The 23,029-nt window shown below is 38.3% G+C and overlaps 1 protein-coding gene across 1 annotated transcript; it reads left to right on the top strand.

Annotated features, from left to right (window-relative positions):
- The first annotated feature begins 7,557 nt into the window (after positions 1–7,557).
- Positions 7,558–21,552, top strand: tent5bb (terminal nucleotidyltransferase 5Bb). The gene is made up of 2 exons (XM_073821999.1): positions 7,558–7,939; positions 19,527–21,552. The coding sequence occupies exons 1-2, from the start codon at positions 7,784–7,786 to the stop codon at positions 20,550–20,552; spliced, it is 1,182 nt and encodes a 393-aa protein (XP_073678100.1). The 5' UTR covers positions 7,558–7,783; the 3' UTR covers positions 20,553–21,552.
- The last annotated feature ends 1,477 nt before the right edge of the window (positions 21,553–23,029 follow it).

Below are 23,029 nucleotides of genomic sequence, written 5' to 3' on the forward strand. Positions count from 1 at the left end.
TCAGGGAGAGCTATGCCCCTTAGGTGTTCGTGCCCACTCCACTCGGAGTTGGCTCATGGCGCCTCACTAGCAGATATCTGTAGAGCTGCCGGCTGGGCGACACCTAATACCTTCGCTAGGTTCTACAACCTTCGCGTAGAGGCCGTTTCCTCCTGTGTCTTAACATAGACTTCAGGTGAGCGGGAGGATGGCTGGTGTTGGCTTGCTGCACCATTCCCACGTGGATCCGTGCGCCATATTCCCAGAATGTTCCACTCCGGTGAACCCTGGGTCCTCCATGCCCCGCAGTCGTAGTGAAACGACTGAAGGGGAACGTCTAGGTTACGAAGGTAACCCTCGTTCCCTGAAGGAGGGAACGGAGACGTTACATCCCCTGCCACGACCCTTGCGTCGCGCTGATGCAAAAACCTGAAATGACTGGCTGCATGCCGCCATCTACCCGTATGTACGGGACGTGGCTTGGCATGCAAATGCCACTCGCCAATTTTCATTGGCCTTTTGAATAAGGCTCAGAGATAATTGGACTCTCAAGTGAGTTCCCATATGTAACGTCTCTGTTCCCTCCTTCAGGGAACGAGGGTTACCTTCGTAACCTAGACGTTACTTTGCATGGTATTTTTATGCTTTAGTACATACAGCACCTTTAAAAGACAACATACAGTCCCCAAAAATATCTTTTAATAAGTCACACAAATGTATAAATATGATTGTATTTTATGATTGTATAACATCTTGCTAGACTTTCTATGAGAACTAATTTAACTTTTTCTGGACTGGTGTCACAGTGGTTTTTAGTGGATGTTTAAAGCCACAAGAAAAGTTCATCACATAAAACTTTTTATACCTAATAAACTTATTTTATATTTGACAACTGTTTTTTATATTTTTTATTTTAATGCAGTAATATTAAGTTTGTACTAAGGTTATGCAAATTATGTTTTTCTTCCGTAAACATAACTTCCGTATATGCTTTGCCTTGGCAAATGTGTGTGTGCTCCTGCATCATGTCTCAAATAGATTTATGACGCAAACATCAAACACAACCACAGCCTCCTCTTTATCCAAACACACATAGACACATTTCTTAGCAACAATCTTAGTAAACAATACTGGATCTTCGTAGGTTTACTTTACTTTCTTTACTTTAAAATATTTAAAGTAACATTTAAAAAGCTGTGTAAACCCTCTGGTTGTGTTCGGAACAAATTGACCCCAGAAAAGAGATACATTTCTCTTTGTTCACACAGGGTATAATTACTTTTCAGAATTTTTTTTTTTTTTTTTTTTTTTTGGAATTTTCAGAATTTTTTGTGGGTTTTATTTCACCTAGTCACACGGTTTTCCCAGTCAAAAATGACCTGACTCCAAACAATTGCTTATAAATCTCCAATTTTTCTATATTATCACCAATTATTGGATTTATTATTTTTGTCAACTTGTTTTCTTTCATTTAGGACTGGTTTTGTGTTTCTATTTGCATCTGATTAATTGTAGGCCTCATTTATCTGAGAGTAGGTACCTTGTCTTTTAAAAGTGGAAAAAAAAAAAAAAAATTATGAATAATTTTCACAATATTAAACAAAAAAATTAAAAAAATTTGCACTGTTTCTCACACTAGTGTGCTTTAATGTTTAATCAGGAAGTTTGCTTTTAAATGTTTTTATTTTGTGCAAAATTGCAAAAAGTCACACTTGTGGTGTTCCCGGGTCAAAAATTACTCGATTCCAAATAATTGCTTATAAATCTCTCATTATGCTATATTATAACAACATATTGGATTCATTCTTTTTGTCAACTTGTTTTCTTTCATTTAGGACTGGTTTTGTGTTTCTATTTGCATCTAATTAATCGTAGGCCTCATTTATCTAAGAGTAGGTACCTCATTTTTTGAGTAAAAAAAAACATGAATAATTTTCACAATATTAAAAAAAAAAAAAAAAAAATATTGCACTGTTTATCAAACTAGTGTTCTTTAATGTTTAATCAGGAAGTTTGTTTTTAAATGCTTTTATTTTGTACAAAATGGCAAAAAGTCACACTTATGGTGACTCCAAACAATTGCTTATAAATCTCTAATTTTTCTATATTATCACCAAATATTGGATTCATACTTTTTGTCAACTTGTTTTCTTTCATTTAGAAACCAAACTTCCTGATTAAACATTAAAGCACACTAGTGTGAGTCATTTTTTCATCTCATATTGTCAAAATCATTCATAAAAAATGCTTTTTTCACTCACAAAATGAAGTGCCTACTTTCAGATAAATAACGCTTACGATTAATCAGATGCAAATAGAAACGCAAAACCAGTCCTAAATGAAAGAATTACAAGTTGACAAAAGACTGAATCCAATAGTTGGTGATAATATTGTCATGTTCCAGGCGGGGTTGAGGAGTGGAGAATGATGAGGAGAACCGGAGTAAATGAAAACGTAAATAGTTTATTAAATAAAACACTGTAACTAATACAAACAAAAACCGGGAGTATAAGATGAGCACATGAAAACAAGCAAACAGAGGTAACAGAATCATTGACAGACAAATGGGGAGTGCACACAGACTCTTAAATATACTGAAACGGGGGCGTGGTCACTAACAAGATAACAAGGGGGAAATACAAATATGGGCATGACTGAACTAACTAAACATAACCAAAAGGGGGAGACAAGGACTAAACCATATTAGCTAGAAACATAGGGGAAAAGACACTAGGAAAACATGACAGAACACAGACATGATACTGACATTACCCCCCCCCCTCCCCCGAAGGCGCGTCCCGTGCCTAATAACATCCAAAGGGGAGGGAGGGTGGGTGCCCTGGAGACCACTAAGAGGACACAGGGGACACGGGATACAGAGGTGGTCTCCAGGGCGGATCAGGGATCTCAGGTGGCCATGGCGGGTCAGGATGCTCAGGGAGCCATGGCCAAGAAAACAGTCCAGGAGACCATGGCGGATCTGGGGGTTCAGGAAACCATGGCCGGGTAAACAGTCCAGGCGGCCATGGTGGATCTGGCGGCTCAGGCAGCCATGGCCGGGACAATAGTTCAGGATGCCATGGCGGATCTGGAGGCTCAGGAAGCCATGGCCGAGTAAACAGTCCAGGTGGCCATGGCCGGGTAAACAGTCCAGGTGGCCATGGCCGATCAGGGGAGTAGCCCCCCCCCCCCAAAATTTACTTGGGGGAACCTAGGGTATAGTCCACACAAGAGAGCACGGAAGGGCGTGCAGGAGAGAGCTCCGGCTCAGGAGGGCGCGCTGGAGACAGCTCCGGCTCTGGAGGGCGCGCATGAGAGAGCTCCGGCTCTGGAGGGCGCGCATGAGAGAGCTCCGGCTCTGGAGGGCGCGCAGGAGACAGCTCCGGCTCTGGAGGGCGCGCAGGAGACAGCTCCGGCTCTGGAGGGCGCGCAGGAGACAGCTCCGGCTCTGGAGGGCGCGCTGGAGACAGCTCCGGCTCAGGAGGGCGCGCTGGAGATGGCGTCGGCTCTGGACGGCGCTCTTGAGGAGCGGGCTCTGGACGGCGCTCTTGCGGCGCTGTCACTAGAGGGCGCTCTGGCGACACAGTCACTGGAGGGCTGGGCGGAACCAGCGAAGACTCTGGGAGACTGGGCGGAACCAGAGGAGACTCAGGAAGGCTGGGCGGAACCAGCGAAGACTCTGACTTGGCGGTAGCCATCTTGGGTGCAGACTCAGCAACGGCGGCCATCTTGGCCGGGAATTCAGGAACGGCGGCCATCTTGACCGGGAACTCAGGCTTGGCGGCCATCTTGGCCGAGGATTCAGGAACGGTGGCCATCTTGGCCGGGGACTCAGCAACGGCGGCCATCTTGCTTGCAGAATCCGACGTGGCAGCCATCTTGTTTGCAGAATCTGCCGCGGCAGCCATCTTGTGAACTGGCGTGGCGGCCATCTTGCTTGCCGACTCCTGCGTGGCAGCCATTTTGCGTGCAGACTCCTGCGTGGTAGCCATCTTGCGTGCAGATTCTGGTATGGCAGCCATCTTGTGAGCTGGCGTGGCGGCCATTTTGGGAGCTGGCATGGCGGTCTGAGGTACTGGGCTGAGGACCATCGTGCGGCTTAGGAGAACTTGGGGACACGTGTGAGGCAAGGAGGGAGTGAGGTCGCTGGAGTGATATGCGGAGGGTTCTGGCTTTTGGTGAGATGGGGTGACTGTTGCATGTTTCCAGATGGGAGGAGGATTACCATCCTCCACCATGACTTGGAACGAGGAATTACACAAATCGAGAACAAAATTTATGAAATCTGCTACAGGACGGTAGCAATCACCAGGAGTAATCAAATTAAACAACCTATCATCTTTTAGTCCCATCTGGAAACATGCATTCACCATCTTGTCACTCCATCCCACCAGATGGTAAATGCTCAAAAACTCCTCCACATACTCCTCCAGCGAACGCTCACCTTGTTGTATGTTCCAGAGGAGGTCCTCAGCCCGAGTCATGTTGTAATTGGGTCCGTCAATCTGTCACGTTCCAGGCGGGGTTGAGGAGTGGAGAATGATGAGGAGAACCGGAGTAAATGAAAACGTAAATAGTTTATTAAATAAAACACTGTAACTAATACAAACAAACAAAAACCGGGAGTATAAGATGAGCACATGAAAACAAGCAAACAGAGGTAACAGAATCATTGACGGACAAATGGGGAGTGCACACAGACTCTTAAATATACTGAAACGGGGGCGTGGTCACTAACAAGATAACAAGGGGGAAATACAAATATGGGCATGACTGAACTAACTAAACATAACCAAAAGGGGGAGACAAGGACTAAACCATATTAGCTAGAAACATAGGGGAAAAGACACTAGGAAAACATGACAGAACACAGACATGATACTGACAAATATAGCATAATGAGAGATTTATAAGCAGTTGTTTGGAGTCTGGAAACATCAAAGGTGTGACAGGAATCCAAACACAACCAGATTAAAACAGCAACTACAAGGCAAATGTCTCAGCACTGACAATACAGTACTGTGTGATTTCAGTACAGCATGATAATCAATCAATCATGTATATCTGAATGTGTTGTGACAGTCTGACTAACCAGCATTTGTCAAATCTCTTCAGATTCTTAACCTGTTCCTCATGAGCACACAGAGATCATCACAATGAGAGCATTCTAAAAGGTTTCTCTATTGTATTCCCTGCCAGAGTTTCGTTTCTGCTCCTTCACATGATACTTTGTCACTTCACACTTAACAGGCCGGTCAACTTGATGACGTCTTTTAAATGGCCTGCAGCTATAGATCACATTTCTGTGACGGAATAGAAGCAGGATTAAAGTCATATACACGCAGCGTTTCAGGCTGAGGACATTCTCTGTTTGCTATACGGAGCCTGGGAAAATAAAGGATGTTTGGTAAGGGCCTTACTGTTTGAGCAGGTTATAAAAGGCCTACACTTCCTGTGCGAGTTATCAAATATAATACCAGACCCAAAGTTTAAGACTTACAGGAGCCAAATAAACTAGAACAAGGCAAGAAATTGTTTTTATATGAGGCATAATATTCGAAAAATGTACAGTTGTTTCTACCTGAGCTGAGCTATAAGCTTTAAAATGACTTTCATTGGTGTTTTATTTGTTTAAAACCATTTGCATTTGACCACATTGAACACAGTTTAGGTTACTTAACAAAATATTTTTCAGTGTAGATCAAAAATCGTTTTCACCTTAGCTGTAAAACTCTCATAATGTCCTGTTCAGTTCATTCAAGGTGTCATAATTTTTCTGCTTATCATTTACATTCTTCATTTTATTGCTCTGTTGTTGTGTAGATTGCCTTCCTGCAGTACACTCTTAAAAATAAAGTTGCTTTAAAAGGTTCTTCACAGCGATGCCATAGAAGAACCGTTTTTGGTTCCACAAAGAACCATTCAGTCAAAGGTTCTTTAAAGAACCATCTCTTAGCTTTTTTATAATCTGACAAACCTTCTTTCGCCATAAAGAACCTTTTGTGAAACAGAATGTTAAAGGTTCTTTTTAGAACCATTTAGACAAAAAAAGATTATTCTATGGCATCATGAGGCACCTTTATTTTTCAAAGTGTTCATTGAATTATGTTCCATGGTACTCCCTTGTAATACATGTCTTGTTTATACAAATTATATCAGAGATTTTCCAGTTTAGACTTGAAACCACCCAAAGCGCTCTCACGTTCAAAAAAAAAAAAAAAAAAAAAAAAAAAAAGGATATCAGATTTCCAGCAAATGTGTATAAATTATATAGTCTTTCTTCAGTTATACTTCCTTTTAAAATTCCTTAGTTCTCATTCTATGCACTAAATACTGTAGCTATATTACATTTTGGTCTAAAGAAAAAAGATAACAGGTCAAATAACTCTTTTAGAACAGGTGTGAGAACACTATTGATAGATTGCGTCACAATGGCACAGTAACCAGAGACAAATGACATTTAACCAAGTAAAAAAAAAAAAACAATGATTGAAATACACTTTTGTACACCCTACACTGCAAAAAATGCTTTTCTAGCTTAGATTTTTTGGTCTTGTTTCCAGCTAAAATATCTAAAAATCCTTAAATCAAGAAGGATTTTCTAGACGAGTGAAAATCATTTTCTTGTTTTCAGAAAAAACACGTCAAAATTAAGTGAGTTTTCGCTTAGAACAAGCAAAATAATCTGCCATATTTCAAACAGACAAAACATGATTATTTTGCTTACCCCATTGGCAGATTATTTTGCTTGTTTTAAGCAAAAATGCACTTAATTTGGACTTTTTTTCTGAATACAAGACAATAATTTTTACTCATCTAGAAAACCCTTCTTGATTTAAGAATTTATAGATATTTTGACTGGAAACAAGACAAAAAAAAATAAAAAATCTAAGCTAGAAAAGCATTTTTTTTGCAGTGTACACTCTCAGAAAAAGTGAAAAATTGTCAAATATGCACCATTACGGTCTAATATGCACCTTTAAAATACGTGCACCCTTAGGGGTAAATAAAGTACAAATGTGTACATTTTAAAAGGGTGCTCCCCTAGTGACAGCTTTGTACCTTTTTCCATAAGTGTATATACACTTATGCAAAATCGACAATAAATCAAACTCTTACGTGTGACTCCTGACATAAAGAGAACACGATGTGAACACATTAGCATAGGTGTACTATCGGACAAAGCTATGTAATGAACTACCTTGGATAATCCTGGGGGGTGTTCCATAAAACAAGTTTACCAAATAAGCCAGGCTTATTTCAGTTAGTCTGACTTATTGTCACTTGATTTGGCTCAAAATAAGTCAGACTAACTGAAATAAGCCTGACTTATTTGGTAAACTTGTTTTATGGAACACCCCCCTGGTTTGTGTTTACCAAAAACCGAACACATGCTCTCACAGCCGCACGCTCCTCCCACAGCCAATGAGCGCCGCCAAGTGGGCGTGCACATGGAGTTCTTCAGTTCTTGGATGGTTTAATTATTCATGAAGCTGACCAATTGAAAGGCGTATGTAAATATGGCAGGTTTAAATGTATTTGTAGGCTTATTCGCCTCTCAGTGAATGAAGGCTAGCCTGGAGTGCGTGGTGCGACTGTGGGGACCTGAGACGCTTGAGTTTGTTTGTGCATTGATAAATATCTGGATTCTGTTGCGTTGATAAAATAACTTTTGAAATCCACGATTTGAACCCGATTTGACGTTCTACTCCGAAACCGAACCAACCGGACGTCATATAGTCGGAGCATCCAGCTGACATCCACCGAGCAGATTCTTCAGTGTCTTCACCAGACGGATTTCGCTATGTCCTCCGCGGATGTGTCGGAGCAGAACCCGCGCTGTTGTGTTTTGTCGTGGGAGCAGGTACAGCGTCTGGACTCCATCCTGGGAGAAAGTGTCCCGATCCACGGCCGAGGAAACTTCCCCACACTCTCCGTTCAACCAAGGCATATTGTACAGGTATAGGATCTAATACTCACACAAAACACTATGACATCCCGGTTGAACACAGCTCACACCAGTTCCAGAAGTGGATAGAATTTAAATTCCAAATTTTAGCATAACTTCAAGGATTCTAATGAATAACGTCATTTTACGTTTTGTTTTATACAAAATGTCATTATTTAATTACGCACAAGCAAAGTGGTTTTCTTAGGTAATGTGAGCAATATAATCAAAGACACTGTATTTACATTCTTAAATGACTATTATTCGTGATAACCATAATAATAGGCTACACGAACGTTCTATAATTCTTGATTTAAAAATTTAAAACGTTCTATTTCGCAATTCAAATTGTCATGGTTACAAAACAGACAGGATTCTAAATTATGAAGTTGTGAAAATTCTTCCAAGTAATATAGTTTATTATCCAAACTGTAGGGTGTTTATGGTCACGTAATGTGTGGACACAGGTATTTATGGCTATTTTATAACGATTTCAACCTTATCCACATCCCAGTTGGATTTATGAAATCGTATTTGCATAAGGATTATTGTTTATGAGAAACAATTTGTTAATCCATGCTATTCACTGTCAATCAATAAATAAATGGATTAATCTGGCATTATCAGCAGGAAGGAAATGAACGTGCTCAGCTCATGTATCAATAAAGATGTTTTTATGTAATATTTATTTAATATGTTTATGCATTGACATCTTTGATGTCCAGTTAAAACGTTAAAACGCTAGTATTACAAAATTCTTAAGTATTTTAAGTACCCATGTTCATCTAATTTCATTTTAGTGTAATGTCAGTTTTGCAATGAGGTGCCAAGAAGATCATTTTACCTGATCTGTTGTACTGTAATAGATACATTGCAGCTTTTCCTGTCAGTCATGACTTCTGCAGTCTTACTGGAAAAGGTTTGTGTGGCAGCTTTTCTTCCGTGCTGAATTCCAGCAGGTGTTTGTGCAATCACTTCACTTCTCTTGCTTTAATCTTTTTTACATCCAGAGAGACTCTTCATATTATTTATGAATTATGATACAAAAATCAACTACAAAAAAAAATCACCTAGAGTGAAGATGCAGCTTTGTGTATTTGAGATTTATTAGCAGAGATAAATGTTTAAAACGTCTGTATACTTCAACATTTTAAAAGTGACTAATTTAAAAAGGCCTCTGGGTCTGCTTATTCTTTATAAAAGGAGTGTTTCCCTTCATTTAGTTTGTTTTAATTGCAACCTTACTGTTGCAAGGAAGCCAGTTCACACAATTAACTGTGAAACGAGATATATAGTATTTTTTACCCAGCCATATTAAATGAGCTGTTGAAATTAGGCCACTCTCTGATGACATCACTGACCTTTTAAATGAAAGTGCTCATTACTCTACCATCTGGTTGTATCTAATGTGAGAACCTCAGAAATGTCCGGTTTTAGGTCTAAATAAGACCCTTTTAATAAGGCCTGCCCAGTAGTTAATTTTTCACCTTGCCAGCATTTTCACTGGTCCAACAACAAATATGATATATATCTATTTTTATCTTGGCAGATGCATTTCAAATCAGTGCATTAATGTAATATGTAAACAAAGAACAGTCATTAGAGTTACTCTACAGTTCGTGGTTACAACCTTCCAACACTAAAGTCTTGCTTAGCCAGACTTTTGACTTGGCATAAAATCTGGTTCACATTGCAGTTTAGGCTGGTCAAAACTGCCCACTTAGACAGGAAGAAGAGACTGTCTGACTAAAAAGCAGCCATTTCTTTTTTTTTTAGGAGCGGGTTTATCTGAAAGTACTTTTCAAAACCCTGAATATTCAGTACTGAAAACACCTTCATTACTGTCCATCCAATTATGTCCACAGAGTACATATTATGTCCCAGACAAAAGACAAACACTATACAAAAAACTCTTATCATTGTTACTCTGATTTCCAATATCTTTGAAAGATTTGAATCAAGTCCAGTGATTAGTTCATTCTTACAAGTACTACGTAATACAGAATCCTTTAAACTGAAACAAAATCCACCTATTGCATCTTAAAGGCCTGGTTTCACAGACAGAGCTTAGACTAAGCAAGGATTAGGCCATAGTTCAATTAGTACTTTTAAGTACATTTTATAAATGTGCCTTAGAAAAAAAAAACAAAAAAAAAAAAAACATGTGCATCTTAAGATAAAACAAATGCACTGACATGTTTTAAAATCAGTCAGCCCAAGATTTTTATTAGGCTTGAGCCTTGTTTGTAAAACAGAGGGAAAAACTTGAGTTCAGTTCCTGCCTTAAATTAAGTATAATCAACTTGGTTGTACAAGTCATTTCAACTTAAAAAAAATTGAGTAATTGAGTTAAATTTTAAATAAATTATATGAAAAGTTGAAATTACTCAACTTATTTTGAAGAGTTAATATTTAATTTTTTTTTTCTTCAATGTAAGCATAATTTTGTTTCCTAAAATACTGATAGAAACCTGTGCATCTCGACTCTGGATGTTAAGTTGCATACTGGAAATCTGATTGGAGCTTTTCAAGTTTTGACTACAGTATAACACATCTACAACAACCAGGAAGCAAACTCTCAGATTTGTTGGCCATCAGCCCACAAGAAGGTTGTTTGTTACATGGTGCACTCTTAAAAATAAAGGTTCCAAAAATGTGTTTTTGCAGTGATGTTCCCCAAAGAGCCTTTCAGTGAACAGTTCCTAAAAGAACCATTTTGAAGAACCTTTTTTGAACCTTTTTCGAAAGGTTCCATGGATGTTCAAGGTTCTTCACAGAACCATTGATGCCAATAAAGAACCCTATATTTTTAAGAGTGTATCAGTATTTAGAGTTGTTGTAAAACATTCACCGTTCTTATAACCATGTGCAGAAAGAACTCTCTGACACAAATCACCACCATTTCATTTTTCTCAGTGGTATCGTTACTGCAGTGTTGCTTGGCTTACACTGGCCTGTTTAGCAGACAAAGTTGGCTTGTTTGTGGCACATAAGGTTAACAGTGGATTAATCCTGTTGGAAACAGTAGACTTGTGGGCCAGAGCTGACATGGCATCCATGTGGTAAAGAGGAGCCTGGTAAGTCTTTCTGTTTGGCCAGAGTGTAAACTAACTCTTCAGGATTACATTTTTTTCAATTTGAAAGGATACACAGACTCAACATCTAAGCCATTCCCCATTGTTCCTGTCTTAGAACAGGTGCTTTTCTGAGTATGTGAATGGATGTCTTAAAGGAATTCATCCCTCCAGCATGTAACGTAATCCTGGTTAAAACCAGTAACTGGAATCAGTGTGAGGTATAGATTACACCATACACCCTTACCTGCAGGGGGAGCTAATCAACAGAGCCTTTTAACCTTCTTTTAATGTAAAATGCACTTTTTATGGAAAATATTAGTAATTGTGACCTCCAGATAGGTTTTGTGATCTTTTGAAAAAAATGCAAGAACCTAGCTCTACAATAAGTAAATCCATTTCAACAGATAATTACCTTCCAACATCGTTGCTATACACTAAAATAAAGGTGCTTCACAATGCCATAAAAGAACCTTTTTTTGTCGAAATGGTTCCATAAAGAACCTTTAACATCTGAAGAACCTTTCTGTTTCACAAAAGGTTCTTTGTGGCGAAAGAAGCTTCTTCGGATTATAAAAAGGTAAGAAAGATGGTTCTTTAAAAAACCTGAATAGTTCTTTGTGGAACCAAAAATGGTTCTTCTATGGCATCGCTGTGAAGAACCTTTTAGAGCACCTTTATTTTTAAGAGTGTAGAGCTACCAAAAAACAAACAAACAAACAAACATAAGTTTAAAGACAAAATTCTAAGATGACTTTGCACTTGTTTCTCGGATGCATAAGGTCTATAAAACAGCTTCAGCTTAGGTCTGTTCCTCAAACAAATCTATCATTTGCAGTTTTGAGGAAAGTTACACATAAAAGTAATGTATTGCAATATTACATTACTCTCTAAAAAGTAACTAGTTGCGTTACTTAGTTACTTTTTATGAAATGTAGTGCGTTATGTTACTTTTACATTTTCTCATCTTGGCTGGGCTTGCTTGTTTGTTTTTAATTCAAAAAGTTGTATTTTTTGGCAAATGTAAAAGCCCTTTCAAACTAAAAGTGAAATGAATAAACCTCAGGCTGAAGGAAATGTAAATGTAAAGGGTATGTAAAGGAAAGGAAATCTGTAAAGCTCAAACAAACCTTTCAGCTGTGCTGCCATTTGGGATTGCATGAAGAATATGGATGCAGGAGAAGAAAGTTTTCTTTAGCAAGCAAAAAAAAAAAAAAAACCTTTGTCTAAAGCCATTTTTGCTTATTAGTATGTTTGAATTGGATTATCAAAGATCAATAAAGACATTAGTTAATAAAATTTGATTGAATGCATAAAGAATATTTGTGTTATTTAACATCTACTTATAGCAGGTGTGCATCATATTCTGAGTTTGCATTTTACTGTTTTTATTCATTTTGAGGGACACTGAATCTGTTTTTGTCTGAGTATGATAAGTAAATGCATGCTTATATTTAGTCTAGAACTACAGTATATTGTGTTTACACCGTGTGTTTACAACGCCTCTGCACTTACTCCTGCTTTCTCTCAACACGGGGACAGGAGAGCTGTCAGTCAATTAATGGGAAAACAAAGGAGAAGGTAATTCAGATATTTGCTTGCAAATTAAAGAGTAATGTATTACTTTACTAGACAAAGTAATCTGATTAAGTAACTTGTGTTGCTTGTAATGCATTACCCCCAACACTGATCATTTGGCTTCTGAAGAAGTGCATGAGTCATGTAGACCACTTTTATGGTGCTTGACATCCCTAGTCTTCATTTTGAAATAGCACTTTGGACATGCTGTGATTTTCTTTTGTCATCCACAGAACAAAAAACAACAACAACAAAAAAACATCTTGGTTTGGAACAGTATAAGGGTGAGCAAATGATGACACACTTTTCAGTGGGTTGTTGTTTGGAAAATCAGATGATTCTTTAAACAAAGTCTTTACTAATGGAGTACAGAACTGGTGTAATGGAAGTTACGTATGAGTAAGTGCTTAAAGCTTTATCCAGCTTCATATAACACCTAGGATTATCCACACGGCCATCCAATAGCTAGAATTTCAAAGATTCCATTAAGAGAATTTTTGGGAAAGATTTAAAGGGTAAAACTCTTCACAGTCTAGTCTAGTACAGTGGATTCACTGACTCATGTCCTGAGCATGGGCCAGTGTCAGAGACTCGTAAGTGGTTCATTCATCCCTTTGCATTTGGCAGCGAGACCGACTGACCAGAGTGGTTGTCGGTGTCTAGGGGGCAATGATTGCTGTTTTGTTGGCCTGTTCCTTAGCCTGAACCTGTAAAAAGCAGTGTGGAAATTTGCCTTACAATCGTCCCACAAATAAAACAGAGAAGCTTTTTTAGCCAGGTTGGAAAACAAAACAGGATGTGAGTTTATGCGTCACCAAGGCGTAGTCAGCGGCAGTCAGATCACTGTATTTGTGGCTTTTTTTTTAACACCGGGGCAAAGGAAGCCGACTTGTGGTTTTATCTTTAAATCAAGATATCTTGTACACAATACCAGAACCCTTTGGTTTAAAGTTTAACCCTCATACCGTAAGCTGGACAAATGTGGGCAAAATAATTTTAATTAATTTTTTAAAAATACTTCCCTTGATCTGAGTGGTACAAGACTTGGTGACTTTTCCTAAGTTTGCCACCTGAACACGCAAAAAAAAAAAAAAGACTCGATTCTACAATGTTAAGTGGGTGAAAAAAAAAAACTCCTTAATCCCGTATTCGTGGACAAAAATGGGCACCCATAGGAATGAATGGGAAAAACTGTAATTCAGATAATTTTTTTTTATTTTTGTCAAATAAAAATCAGTAGATCCAATACAACTCATATATTACATACACAAAAATGAAGGGGTGATCCTGTACAACCTTCTCAACATGGCAACAACTCACACTCACACACACACACACACACACACACACACACACACACACACACACACACACACACACACACACACACACACACACACACACACACAAACACAAACAAACAATGCATTCAATGAGCCTATAACAGAGCTAAAAAAAAAATTTTTTTTATTTTTTATAAAAACTCACTCACACATACAAACATAAAGACCCAGGAATTGGCACCAATTAGTTTGAGTTATTGAAATTTGATGTTCTTTGTTTCAAATAAATAAATAATGATTTACTACTTTGTCTTTTCCTTATAGCATGGTCATATATATCTAAGCATATTTTGGCATCTTTGTATAGTCTCACCTAACACAGATATATATTTATTAAAATTACAATTTTAAGTTGTGATAAAGTAAAAAAAATTAAGAGGTCAAATTCATCATAACAGTGGTTCATAGAGTTCAACCTATATGCAGCAATTCAGTACTGCAGCCATCTAGTGGTTATTGATATTATTGTTTTTTTGTTAATTTTATACTAACATAAGACACCAGATGTCACCAAAGTCACTTCATCTTTAGGTTTTAACTCTCTGAACTTACTGGAATTATTTTTTTAATTAAGATAATTAAATATTAAATATAACATAAAAATAAGCATTATTTACATAAAAAATATGGTACTTTTAGAGGTAAATAAATTCAAAAATACCCCCAAAATAAAAAAAAACACCATAAATTGATAGATTTTATTTTATCGAAGATAGTGATATAACATTTATTGAACACAAATTTTTTGATCACACCTGAGACCTCTGTGCCCACATTTGTCCACAAACACGGGATTAAGGGCTGTAAAGTCAATACGGTATTAGGGTTAAACCAAGGGTACCCAATCTTACCCCTGGGGATCTATAGTATCTACCTGCAGAGTTCTATGCCAACCCTGATCAAACACACCTGTCTGTAATTATCAACTGCTGCTAAAGATCCTCTTCAGCTGGTTCAGGTGTTGGAGCTGTTCACGGTTGAAGGTAGATCTCCAGAAACAGGATTAGGGACGGTGAAAGAAGGATTTTTTTTTTTTTGTACAGTTTATCATGATGTTCACATTCAAATGTGGTCTTGGTTGCATGGCTCACAAGTGAGATCTCTGAGATAAGTCTTGTTTTGTAAAGATGTCTTCCCCAGAGTTTTCTTCTCTAGATCTGGAGATTTCAGCTGTGATACTGTGCATCAGTCCCATCACTAGGCCTTTCTAGACGAGGCAAATATTGTGTGATCAAAACACGAGCGATGTTTTGTTGTCTCTAAGTCTTACCACCATGATGCTAGGGTGTTTTGGCTAGATGATTTTGATGATTTGTTGTGAGGTTGATAGGATGTTCTTGTTGGTTGATGGGTGATACTACAGCAGGGGTGCACAACCCTGTTCCTGGAGATCTACCTTTCTGCAGAGTTCAGCTCCAACCCTGATCAAACACAACTGAACCAACTAATTAGGATCTGAAGGAGAACTTAATAATTACAGACAGCTGTGTTTGATCAGGGTTGGAACTAAACTTTGCAGAAAGGTAGATCTCCAGGAACAGGGTTAGGTACCCCTGTACCTAAATGTGTGTGGTTGGTTACTGGTCTGTTTTAAGAACCTTCTAAGTGCAATTCTTTAGAACATCTTGTTATTTATTATAAGGAAAAAATTACTTGCCGAAGACTCTCTGATCAATTCAACAGAAATACAGCAATATTGGCACAGTGAACGTAAACATTGTTACTAAACCAAATGCAATTAGCCTGTTTTGCTGATTATTGCTGCTGAAAATGGTCAGTTTTTGTCATGTTTTGGCCTATTTTCAGTCGAACCAAGAAAACAACATTTGGAGTACTATAGACTGCCAAAATTTATAACAAATCAAAGGGAACAGTGCAAAAAACTGTCTGAGGAACAAAAGGCATTTGTGGTTGGCCAAACTGAACCAGGATTTTCAGTGCAAGAATCTTGACAACATTCATGTTCTTATCATTTCCAGTCAGGTAGGTGAGATATTAGGCCAATATCTTAATTAACACTGTGCGTACTGTACGTATCTTTACCACCTATTAACTTTAGTTTGTCAAAATATTGAACCTATCCTGTTTACTGAGTCCTTCTCTATATGATCTAGTTGCTTCCACATGTTTTTTTTTCTGTAGTTTAGACAACATAAATCAGCAGAGCAGTGCTATTTTTTTTACATCAGAGTATATCCAATATGGCCGTGCATCCAGGTAACTGACCAAACCATGACGTAAGTGCAAACTATTCTTGAAAAATCGTCAGAACATCGTATTTTTTTATTATGAAGAAAAATGACTTTGCCGAAGACTTGCTGATCAACTCAATAGAAATATGTAATATAGAAAATGTAATCATAATAAGAGTGCATACTTTTTTGTCTTAACTGGCTTGATGTGATTGGCAATCAGTGTCAGGTTTTAATGTGCTGTGTATTTTAAATAGGCATTTGAAAAATATCTTTCCCGTGTGTGAACGCCCTCGTGTGCTGCATGCTGCCTAAAATGATTAATTATAAAATTAAAAACAATATCCCTATTTGAATCTCAGACATATGAGACTTGAACAAACCTATAACCTAATTATAGGTAGTAGTCAATAGTCATGTAGTTTTTTAACTTGATTTTTCACCTGGTCGTTTTTAGACTGGTTGCCAGAAGTGTTCAGACAGATATCTGCTGATGAAATTAAAATTTAGTTCCTGAGAGGTACAGACACTGCTGGGATTATGTAACTCTGCAGACAAATAGTTCAGCCAATAACATGTGGTGTGATGTGTAGACAATGCGTAAGCCCACATTCATAAATCAGAGAGAGACAAAGAGACAGGAAAAAGTGGTACAAACAATAAATAGCAACACACATTAACACCATAGTCACGGCATAACAATACTCTGGTAGCCACCCCCAACGCAACCGTATAGCAATGCTCTGAAAGCCACTTGTATTACTTTAGAAACCTCATATCAATCATTTCATAACCATCCGCAATATCATGGCTTTGATGTTTTTCTCCACTGGATCCACTGAATTTTCTTCTGTTCTGGCCTGCCAATAGACTAGAAATATACTACAGAACTAAAGAGTTTCACAGATTCTCAGTTTTCTAGGTCTTTGACCCAGACTAAATCACATCTTTGACTTTCAAATGTCAAGTTGAGTGGAGATTCTCCATTTCTTCAGTGCTCTTAGATGTACTACTGGGTTGGATATATATGTGGGTCACTCTCAATCTAATATAACACTCCATTTATTTTATAACTATTTCTGTCTAAACACTGAGAATTTCAGTTGTTTTAATAGCTGTCCATTAGCTGATGTCAGTTGGTGTTGGAATCTAGTCGGAGGCCGCCTTCTCTCTCTGTGATAGAAGGAAGTACAGGTAGAGTAATAGAAGGACAGATCAGCAAAGAAAGCTGTCAAGAGCTTGTAAACAAAGACAGCAGTGACTTGTCATTTCCCAGGGAAAACAAAATCCGTTGTCTAGTGAAGAGTTACTTATCTTGGTTCTCACCTGTGTCCAGTCTGATAGGGGTGTGTGTTTGTTTCTGAGAGCTCTGAGGTTGTGAAGAAGCTTACTAAGATTACAGTACTGTGCTGCATGAACCTCAAAAAGAAAGGTTGCTATTTCCTTCTATTGTAGCTGGTCTGTCAAAGTTAGTATTTCCAACCAACTTAATTCCTGTTCTTCTTGAATGTCTAGATGTGTAGTGCCATCAAGGCTAAAACTGTTTGCTTGCACATTGTGGATGCCCAGTTGTTAATGTGGCAAAACATTTTAAATGAGGTGTGACCACCAGGGTCCCATTGATCCGTGCAGTTTTTATATAGGTTTGCAAGCCTCATTCATGAAGCTGCAAGCCCATCATTCACAAAGTTCAATATATTCGTCATCCCTTGTTTGATTTTTATGTTTTGTGACTAAATTGATTTTTTAAGCTACCAGTCAGTTAGTGAGAGTGTAGTACTACCTAGCTGTTTTACACATTTGATAATTTCCACAAAATGTAAAATATTCAAATTCTGTATGCAGTGTCATGATAGCTTTGGCTTAGTTACTTAATAATGATACATCATTCAGTTATATTAATGATATCAGGTAGTGAAATCATGCTTTAGTAAATGACGTCACTTTTGGTGGAAAAACAAGACCCCATACAAGTGAAAGCTTTATCAATGGATTTGATGAATCCTGTAGTATTAGTTGGTTTGTGTCAAGACCAGAGCTGCATTTCCCAAAAGCATTGTAAGGCTACATTGTAAGATCTATTGCCACCAATGGCGGCTCGGTTCAACTTATCTCACGATGTGTTTAAGAAACGCAGCTCAGTTCACTACCAGTTGTCTTAAGAGTCCAGTGTAAGACCCGGGTAGGTTGAGTCAGAGTCAAGATTGAGACTAGAAGAGAGTTGAGTAACAGAATCAACCCTCTTCTGATCTCAGTTTTGACTCGGACCAAGGTTTGAGACAGAGACCAAGTCAAGACAGAGACCAGTTGAGGGTCTGACTAATTCAGATAGTAGCTGCATTTCCATTACTCTTTAAACTGCGCAAATTGAAATTGCGAATTAAAAATACACCAAATAGAAATACAATTTCTCAGTTTTTAAGCTTGCATGAGGTGGTTTTTCAGGCAATTCAAAAAAGTAATATTTAGCAGAACTGCAATGGAAATGGCTTTTTCGCATTTACAAGTCACCTTGCGTACATACAATTCACATGATTATTCTTTAATGTACTATAACCTCAAAAAACACCTCATATGTGGCCGCTTACACAAGCATTGACTACATAATGCTTGAAAAAGGGAAATTAAAGCTTGGATAACCCCTTATTTACACTGAAAAAGTCTGCAGAGCTTATCGTAGCCACTCTAGTCAATGCTTGTGTTTATACTAGGTGCGCCATAGTTCGTTTAAGTCTCAGAAGTGGCTCTCCATGCTGCTTCTGTAAAGATAGATGCCTACATCTTCTACAATTAAAATTAATAGCTGGTGCTGTGGCTTTGACATACGTAAACCTACCAACATCCATCGCCGTGACTTGTTGAAAAAATTTTAAAATATTGCATTTTAGACGCATAAAATCGATTAATGCAGGGGTGTCAAACTCCGGTCCTGGAGGGCCGCAGAGTTTAGATGCAATCCTAATTAAACACACCTGATCCAACTAATCAAGTCCTTCAGGCTTAATTGAAAACTGCATAGTATGTGTGTTGGAGCAGGGTTGGAACAAAACTGTGCAAGGCTACGGCCCTCCAGGAACTGAGTTTGACAGCCTTGGGTTAATGGAAACGGCGTCAAAACATTGCAAAAGTTTTGTGAAAATCTGTAATGGAAAGGCACCTAGTGTAAATATTATTTTCTTTCTGGTTAAATGAAGCCTAGTTTTGCACCTGTGTCATACAAACTTTTTCACATATACTGTATTTTGCTCCAGAGATGCGCAATAGCACAGAGTGACCACAGTCCAATTGCTCCATGGACTCAGACTTGTGACTACTTTGATAAAATTACAGGAATCTGTTTTAAATTTTGTAAAAAAGATAGCTTGGATATCACTCTTAATAGTGTCTCTTTCTGTCTCTTTTTCACCTATAGGTGGTGCGTGCTCGTCTAGAGGAGCGAGGCGTAGTGGTGCGCGATGTAAAGCTGAACGGCTCAGCTGCCAGTTATGTACTCCACCAGGACACCGGCCTGGGCTACAAAGACCTGGACCTGATCTTCGGCCTGAATCTGACTGATGACAAGACCTTCCGTCTGGTGAAGGACGTGGTTATGGACAGCCTCCTGGAGTTCCTGCCCGTTGGCGTGAGCCGGGACCGCATTACTGCCCTAACCCTGAAGGAGGCATACGTGCAGAAGCTAGTGAAGGTTTGTAATGACACGGACCGCTGGAGCCTCATCTCACTTTCCAACAACACTGGCAAAAACGTGGAGCTGAAGTTTGTGGACTCCCTGCGACGGCAGTTTGAGTTCAGCGTGGACTCTTTTCAGATCGGCTTGGACTCGCTGCTGCTTTTTGACCGCTGTTCCGAGACGCCCATGTCCGAGAGTTTCCATCCCACTGTGCTTGGAGAGAGCATGTACGGAGACTTTGAAGAAGCGCTGGGACACCTACATGCCAAAATCATCGCTACACACAGTCCGGAAGAGATCCGTGGTGGTGGGCTCTTGAAGTATTGCCACCTGCTAGTAAGAGGTTTCCACCCGGCGTCCGAGTCGCAAATGAAGACACTCCAGCGCTACATGTGCTCACGCTTCTTCATCGACTTCCCTGACATCAGTGAGCAGCAGAGGAAGCTGGAGGCGTACCTGCAGAACCACTTTAACGGCATGGAGCACAAGCGTTACGATTGCCTCGTGACTCTCCATCGCGTGGTAGATGAAAGCACCGTGTGTCTAATGGGCCACGAGCGAAGGCAGACTCTCGCGCTCATCTCCTCTCTGGCGCTACGTGTACTGGCCGAACAGAATGCGATTCCTGCACTGTCTAATGTTACGTGTTACTACCAACCGGCGCCCTACGTCAGAGATGTCAACTTCAGTAACTATTATGTAGCACATGTGCATTCGCCGATTTCCACCTGTAACAACTCCTATCAGACATGGCTGCCTTGTAGCTGAGCCATAAAGGGACAAAACACTGCTGAGGAATATTTGCAGTTTTAAGATGGTGATTGGTTAAAGCTCTTGGACTTTCCAGGGGGAATATCTTTAGAACATGTCTACATCACAACTTCAATATCAAACGAAAAAAGAAGTATATTTTGTATGAAGAAATGACCATTTCTCAATTGGGATTCTCAAAGTTTGTAATGAAATTTGTTTATTTAAATTGAAAAATTAAGACAGCACAATGATTTTGGAAAGTGTACTTAATTTTCGTTAAAAATTGTTAATGACTTAATGGTCTTATGTAAAGGGTTAATTTTCTTAATGCAAAACATGGTTTCTTATTTTTTCCTTGTGATTTTAAGCTGAAATATGACCTAGGCATGTTTTGGTCAGGTGTCTAAGATTGACCATCCAATTTTACAGTTTTTTCTTTTGTGTAAAGTTGGATAGAGACCAGATGTAAGACAATGTGTCTTTATGTGGATGCCACCAATCCACCCTAGTTATAATGAACTCTACTATACTAGAAGACTCTAAATGATTCAGATTGCTCTCAAAAACCTTTTGTGAGGACTTTGTCCAGTGCAGATGAAACGATAACAGTGGACATTGGGAGGAAGGTGGGAAAATGTCTAAAGCACTTCTCTACTCTACGTTCATGTGTAACCCATTCATGTTTTATATGTGAAATGTTTTTAAGTTATGAAACCGCTTTTGTTGAAGTTATGAAAGTAAAGAACAGTAAAGCTGGGAGACTATGTTCATTTCTGACCGTGGTTTGCTACTTTCCTTATTTGAAAAACTGAGCACCAAAGACTTTAGATGTAGCAGTTGTGTGGAATGTTACTTCTGTGACTTCAAGTGCCTGAAACCAACTACAAACTGACATGTATGTAAATTAAAAAATGTGTATTGTTTTGTTCTCCAGGCTACTGTATAGTACAGTATTTTCATTTTTCAGGGTCAGGGCATTTCCTTTCCAAATCATTAAAAAAAAATAGACAAGTTTGCTCCTAGTCTTTTTGCCTGTATTTGTAGAAATGCATGTGCACACATGCACATATATCACAATAAAAAGAGTGTAGGAAAATAATCATTCTCATGACGTGCTACAAAATAATTATAACATGAATGATCTCAATCTTTTTAATGGTGAACACTATTTGTGCTCTTTGTAGTTGTACACTTAAGGCGAGACACTGCAGGTGAATAGGGCAAAAAACAACAACTAATAGTTATCACCTTACTTACCCAGGTTGATTACATTGATAATTACAAACATTTTTTTGTATTACAAGTTTTCTAAAATGTTAGGTTTAAATATGCAAATAATCCATTATTTAATGAAATGTCTAGTACAAAAATCTAAACACTAGATGAAGTCAGTTTCAAATTTCTTTCTTTTTTTTTTAACATATTAGAGTCAAATGTTTTTACAGAGGGAATTTTGGGTATCTCATTTTGTCATGCCATAATTCAGAAAATACTTAGAACAGACAGGATATACTACATTTCTTTACAATTTTTGGGAATAAAATGTTGTATAAAATCAAGCAAATTATTTATGAACAAATCCCTCTGTAAAAACCTTCAGGATATAGACAGGAATAAAAATGTAAAGTTTGGTGTGTGTAAGTGTTACTGAAGTGGAGATTTATGGCTCCGTGTAGAAGAAAAAACTCATTTTGAGAAAACAGCCTTTAAAAATATGCATTGCAATTGAAATCTATTGACACAAACAGATAAAGTACTATAAAAGAAACACTTAACAGTGTCTTTTGGATGTTTTATGTCCACTAGATTGAAAAAACACTATGAAAAACCAAAAAGCCCAAAATCTCAAACTTGATAGGTGCATGGAAAAAATGTTTTTTTGCCTGCAGTGTCTCCCCTTAAGTGCTACTTGAATTCCCTACCATTATATAACAAGAGATCAAAAGTGGCATTTGTTTTAAACTTCTTAAGAAATATTATGATACTATGTGATACATCCACTAAAAACCTCCAGTTGATTGAAAGTTATTGCAAAAAGAATGACCTAGACACCAAATTAAATTAAAAAATGGCTCAGAAAGGAACACTCTTAAAAATAAAGGTGCTTCACGATGCTATTGAAGAACCCTTTTTTGTCTAAATGGTTCCATAAAGAACCTTTAACATCTGAAGAACCTTTCTGTTTTACAGAAGGTTCTTTTTGGCGAAAGAAGGTTCTTCAGATTATAAAAAGGTAAGAATCATTTGGCTGAAAGTGTGAAAGAGTGTAGTGTTAGATTTGAGTAAAGATCTTGCAGCATTTGAGCACAGATGCCACTTGTTATTCTATTATCTAATACAATGACATTGAGACATTTAAAGTGCTTAAATGTCTAAACACTTCTTGGGGCCACTGTACTGTAGGTCTGTGGGACGTGGAGGCTGTGTTTGTGTTGGCCGTGTTGCACTCATTGTAGCTGAAGACACAGCTGATGAACAGCTGTTAGGAGAGC

The sequence above is a fragment of the Garra rufa genome, chromosome 17 (assembly GCF_049309525.1).
Source record: "Garra rufa chromosome 17, GarRuf1.0, whole genome shotgun sequence".
Classification (NCBI taxonomy): domain Eukaryota; kingdom Metazoa; phylum Chordata; class Actinopteri; order Cypriniformes; family Cyprinidae; genus Garra; species Garra rufa.